Source organism: Panulirus ornatus, chromosome 16, assembly GCF_036320965.1.
Source record: "Panulirus ornatus isolate Po-2019 chromosome 16, ASM3632096v1, whole genome shotgun sequence".
In the NCBI taxonomy this organism is placed as follows: Eukaryota; Metazoa; Arthropoda; class Malacostraca; order Decapoda; family Palinuridae; genus Panulirus; species Panulirus ornatus.
In genome coordinates, this window is record NC_092239.1 from 44,892,547 (window position 1) to 44,899,251 (window position 6,705).

At 41.0% G+C, this 6,705-nt stretch overlaps 1 protein-coding gene across 1 annotated transcript in view; it reads left to right on the top strand.

The window, feature by feature from the left end:
* The first annotated feature begins 355 nt into the window (after positions 1–355).
* LOC139754284 (glutamate receptor-like) overlaps positions 356–6,705 on the top strand; it is a 98,106-nt gene continuing 91,756 nt past the window's right edge. The window contains exon 1 of the mRNA XM_071671666.1: positions 356–450. Coding sequence (XP_071527767.1) covers positions 384–450 — 67 coding nt within the window. The 5' untranslated portion in view covers positions 356–383. The remainder of the gene's footprint in view (positions 451–6,705) is intronic.

The window sequence follows — 6,705 nt, forward strand, 5'->3', positions numbered from 1 at the left end:
TAAAGTGACTAAACATTTTGAAAATATATGCTACAGAGCCCACTGGAGTCACTACGGGTCTCCCCAGAAATTTTGGTTGATGTGTTTTGATAAGTCAATACATATATAGCAATAAAGGGAACAATGATGAAAATATTTGGATGTCCCTTTCATTGCCATAGGATACAATCGACAAATTTTAAGTGCAGGATTCATAGCATATAGAAATATTGACAGTTCTTATTATAGCAGGGCAATTAAAAAAATGAATTACAGCAAAAACAAGTGTCTTACCATCATTAGTTTTTTTTCTTTTTTTCACAAGATTCTAAATGAGATACAATTGAATTCATCCATTGTCTTTTATATCAGACGTCAGAGGTCAGCCAGCAGAGATAACGGTGATGTACTTGGAGACGTTCCTCATTCTGGGTGTGATCCAGGCTACGGCTAACGTCCTGCTCCCTGACAGTGAGTTCCTTTGTCACTTAGAATGATATCCTTGATATCCAATCATCAACAATTAGAACATATTATAGAAATGTTTATTGCAGTTTAACTATGTATATATATATATATATATATATATATATATATATATATATATATATATATATATATATATATATATATATATATATATATATATATATATATTTATATATATATATATATGTATATATATATATATATATATATATATATATATATATATATATATATATATATATATATATATATATATATATATATTTTTTTTTTTTGTCGCTGTCTCCCGCGTTTGCGAGGTAGCGCAAGGAAACAGACGAAAGCAATGGCCCAACCCACCCCCATACACATGTATGTACATACGTCCACACACGCAAATATACATACCTACACAACTTTCCATGGTTTACCCCAGACGCTTCACATGCCTTGATTCAATCCACTGACAGCACGTCAACCCCGGTATACCACATCGCTCCAATTCACTCTATTCCTTGCCCTCCTTTCACCCTCCTGCATGTTCAGGCCCCGATCACACAAAATCTTTTTCACTCCATCTTTCCACCTCCAATTTGGTCTCCCTCTTCTCCTCGTTCCCTCCACCTCCGACACATACATCCTCTTGGTCAATCTTTCCTCACTCATTCTCTCCATGTGACCAAACCATTTCAAAACACCCTCTTCTGCTCTCTCAACCACGCTCTTTTTATTTCCACACATCTCTCTTACCCTTACGTTACTTACTCGATCAAACCACCTCACACCACACATTGTCCTCAAACATCTCATTTCTAGCACATCCATCCTCCTGCGCACAACTCTATCCATAGTCCACGCCTCGCAACCATACAACATTGTTGGAACCACTATTCCTTCAAACATACCCATTTTTGCTTTCCGAGATAATGTTCTCGACTTCCACACATTCTTCAAGGCTCCCAGAATTTTCGCCCCCTCCCCCACCCTATGATCCACTTCCGCTTCCATGTTTCCATCCGCTGCCAGATCCACTCCCAGATATCTAAAACACTTCACTTCCTCCAGTTTTTCTCCATTCAAACTCACCTCCCAATTGACTTGACCCTCAACCCTACTGTACCTAATAACCTTGCTCTTATTCACATTTACTCTTAACTTTCTTCTTTCACACACTTTACCAAACTCAGTCACCAGCTTCTGCAGTTTCTCACATGAATCAGCCACCAGCGCTGTATCATCAGCGAACAACAACTGACTCACTTCCCAAGCTCTCTCATCCCCAACAGACTTCATACTTGCCCCTCTTTCCAAAACTCTTGCATTCACCTCCCTAACAACCCCATCCATAAACAAATTAAACAACCATGGAGACATCACACACCCCTGCCGCAAACCTACATTCACTGAGAACCAATCACTTTCCTCTCTTCCTACACGTACACATGCCTTACATCCTCGATAAAAACTTTTCACTGCTTCTAACAACTTGCCTCCCACACCATATATTCTTAATACCTTCCACAGAGCATCTCTATCAACTCTATCATATGCCTTCTCCAGATCCATAAATGCTACATACAAATCCATTTGCTTTTCTAAGCATTTCTCACATACATTCTTCAAAGCAAACACCTGATCCACACATCCTCTACCACTTCTGAAACCACACTGCTCTTCCCCAATTTGATGCTCTGTACATGTCTTCACCCTCTCAATCAATACCCTCCCATACAATTTGCCAGGAATACTCAACAAACTTATACCTCTGTAATCTGAGCAATCACTCTTATCCCCTTTGCCTTTGTACAATGGCACTATGCACGCATTCCGCCAATCCTCAGGCACCTCACCATGAGTCATACATACATTAAATAACCTTACCAACCAGTCAACAATACAGTCACCCCCTTTTTTAATAAATTCCACTGCAATACCATCCAAACCTGCTGCCTTGCCGGCTTTCATCTTCCGCAAAGCTTTTACTACCTCTTCTCTGTTTACCAAATCATTTTCCCTAACCCTCGCACTTTGCACACCACCTCGACCAAAACACCCTATATCTGCCACTCTATCATCAAACACATTCAACAAACCTTCAAAATACTCACTCCATCTCCTTCTCACATCACCACTACTTGTTATCACCTCCCCATTTGCGCCCTTCACTGAAGTTCCCATTTGCTCCCTTGTCTTACGCACTTTATTTACCTCCTTCCAGATCATCTTTTTATTCTCCCTAAAATTTAATGATACTCTCTCACCCCAACTCTCATTTGCCCTTTTTTTCACCTCTTGCACCTTTCTCTTGACCTCCTGTCTCTTTCTTTTATACGTCTCCCACACAATTTCATTTTTTCCCTGCAAAAATCGTCCAAATGCCTCTCTCTTCTCTTTCACTAATACTCTTACTTCTTCATCCCACCACTCACTACCCTTTCTAATCAACCCACCTCCCACTCTTCTCATGCCACAAGCATCTTTTGCGCAATCCATCACTAATTCCCTAAATACATCCCATTCCTCCCCCACTCCCCTTACTTCCATTGTTCTCACCTTTTTCCATTCTGTACTCAGTCTCTCCTGGTAATTCCTCACACAAGTCTCCTTCCCAAGCTCACTTACTCTCACCACCCTCTTCACCCCAACATTCACTCTTCTTTTCTGGAAACCCATACAAATCTTCACCTTAGCCTCCACAAGATAATGATCAGACATCCCTCCAGTTGCACCTCTCAGCACATTAACATCCAAAAGTCTCTCTTTCGCGCGCCTGTCAATTAACACGTAATCCAATAACGCTCTCTGGCCATCTCTCCTACTTACATAAGTATACTTATGTATATCTCGCTTTTTAAACCAGGTATTCCCAATCATCAGTCCTTTTTCAGCACATAAATCTACAATCTCTTCACCATTTCCATTTACAACACTGAACACCCCATGTATACCAATTATTCCCTCAACTGCCACATTACTCACCTTTGCATTCAAATCACCCAACACTATAACCCGGTCTCGTGCATCAAAACCACTAACACACTCATTCAGCTGCTCCCAAAACACTTGCCTCTCATGATCTTTCTTCTCATGCCCAGGTGCATATGCACCAATAATCACCCATCTCTCTCCATCAACTTTCAGTTTTACCCATATTAATCGAGAATTTACTTTCTTACATTCTATCACATACTTCCACAACTCCTGTTTCAGGAGTACTGCTACTCCTTCCCTTGCTCTTGTCCTCTCACTAACCCCTGACTTTACTCCCAAGACATTCCCAAACCCCTCTTCCCCTTTACCCTTGAGCTTCGTTTCACTCAGAGCCAAAACATCCAGGTTCCTTTCCTCAAACATACTACCTATCTCTCCTTTTTTCACATCTTGGTTACATCCACACACATTTAGGCACCCCAATCTGAGCCTTCGAGGAGGATGAGCACTCCCCGCGTGACTCCTTCTGTTTCCCATTTTAGAAAGTTAAAAAAATACAAGGAGGGGAGGATTTCTGGCCCCCCGCTCCCGTCCCCTCTAGTCGCTTTCTACGACACGCGAGGAATGCGTGGGAAGTATTCTTTCACCCCTATCCCCAGGGATAATATACATATATATATACACAGACACACACATACACACACACACGCACACATACACACACACACACACATACATATATATACATGTGAAAAATGTAAGAAACAATTTAGAAAACTGAAACTTCTAGCTTGAAATGAAATGAAAAAATGAATGTCACATAATGGTTCAACCTCTGGCTATGGAAAAAGGAAATATTTAATTTATTTACACAAACGTCAATAGTAGTTCTCATCAATTTAACCACTGTATCAATAAGCTTCAATGTCTACGTATATGTTTATATATATATATATATATATATATATATATATATATATATATATATATATATATATATATATATATATATATGTGTATTGGTAAGGTTATTTAATGTATGTATGACTTATGGTGAGGTGCCTGAGGATTGGCGGTATGCTTGCATAGTGCCTTTGTACAAAGGCAAAGGGGATAAGAGTGAGTGCTCAAATTACAGAGGTATAAGATTGTTGGTGAAGAGCTTGTATGGTGAAGAGCTTGTTTTGGTGAAGAGCTTGTAGATTTATGTGCTGAAAAAGGACTGATGATTGGGAATACCTGGTTTAAAAAGCGAGATATACATAAGTATACTTATGTAAGTAGGAGAGATGGCCAGAGAGCGTTATTGGATTACGTGTTAATTGACAGGCGTGTGAAAGAGAGACTTTTGGATGTTAATGTGCTGAGAGGTGCAACTGGAGGGATGTCTGATCATTATCTTGTGGAGGCTAAGGTGAAGATTAGTATGGGTTTTCAGAAAAGAGGAGTGAATGTTGGGGTGAAGAAGGTGGTGAGAGTAAGTGAGCTTGGGAAGGAGACCTGTGTGGGGAAGTACCAGGAGAGACTGTGTACAGAATGGAAAAAGGTGAGAACAATGGAAGTAAGGGGAGTGGGGGAGGAATGGGATGTATTTAGGGAATCAGTGATGGATTGCGCAAAAGATGCTTGTGGCATGAGAAGAGTGGGAGGTGGGCTGTTTAGAAAGGGTAGTGAGTGGTGGGATGAAGAAGTAAGAGTATTAGTGAAAGAGAAGAGAGAGGCATTTGGACGATTTTTGCAGGGAAAAAATGAAATTGAGTGGGAGAAGTATAAAAGAAAGAGACTGGAGGTCAAGAGAAAGGTGCAAGAGGTGAAAAAAAGGGCAAATGAGAGTTGGGGTGAGAGACTATCAGTAAATTTTAGGGAGAATAAAAAGATGTTCTGGAAGGAGGTAAATAGGGTGCGTAAGACAAGGGAGCAAATGGGAACTTCAGTGAAGGGCGTAAATGGGGAGGTGATAACAAGTAGTGGTGATGTGAGAAGGAGATGGAATGAGTATTTTGAAGGTTTGTTGAATGTGTCTGATGACAGAGTGGCAGATATAGGGTGTTTTGGACGAGGTGGTGTGCAAAGTGAGAGGGTTAGGGAAAATGATTTGGTAAACAGAGAAGAGGTAGTAAAAGCTTTGCGGAAGATGAAAGCCGGCAAGGCAGCAGGTTTGGATGGTATTGCAGTGGAATTTATTAAAAAAGGGGGTGACTGTATTGTTGACTGGTTGGTAAGGTTATTTAATGTATGTATGACTCACGGTGAGGTGCCTGAGGATTGGCGGAATGCGTGCATAGTGCCATTGTACAAAGGCAAAGGGGATAAGAGTGAGTGCTCAAATTACAGAGGTATAAGTTTGTTGAGTATTCCTGGTAAATTATATGGGAGGGTATTGATTGAGAGGGTGAAGGCATGTACAGAGCATCAGATTGGGGAAGAGCAGTGCGGTTTCAGAAGTGGTAGAGGATGTGTGGATCAGGTGTTTGCCTTGAAGAATGTATGTGAGAAATACTTAGAAAAGCAAATGGATTTGTATGTAGCATTTATGGATCTGGAGAAGGCATATGATAGAGTTGATAGAGATGCTCTGTGGAAGGTATTAAGAATATATGGTGTGGGAGGCAAGTTGTTAGAAGCAGTGAAAAGTTTTTATCGAGGATGTAAGGCATGTGTACGTGTAGGAAGAGAGGAAAGTGATTGGTTCTCAGTGAATGTAGGTTTGCGGCAGGGGTGTGTGATGTCTCCATGGTTGTTTAATTTGTTTATGGATGGGGTTGTTAGGGAGGTAAATGCAAGAGTCCTGGAAAGAGGGGCAAGTATGAAGTCTGTTGGGGATGAGAGAGCTTGGGAAGTGAGTCAGTTGTTGTTCGCTGATGATACAGCGCTGGTGGCTGATTCATGTGAGAAACTGCAGAAGCTGGTGACTGAGTTTGGTAAAGTGTGGAAGAAGAAAGTTAAGAGTAAATGTGAATAAGAGCAAGGTTATTAGGTACAGTAGGGTTGAGGGTCAAGTCAATTGGGAGGTGAGTTTGAATGGAGAAAAACTGGAGGAAGTGAAGTGTTTTAGATATCTGGGAGTGGATCTGTCAGCGGATGGAACCATGGAAGCGGAAGTGGATCATAGGGTGGGGGAGGGGGCGAAAATTTTGGGAGCCTTGAAAAATGTGTGGAAGTCGAGAACATTATCTCGGAAAGCAAAAATGGGTATGTTTGAAGGAATAGTGGTTCCAACAATGTTGTATGGTTGCGAGGCGTGGACTATGGATAGAGTTGTGCGCAGGAGGATGGATGTGCTGGAAATGAGATGTTTGAGGACAATGTGTGGTGTGAGGTGGTTTG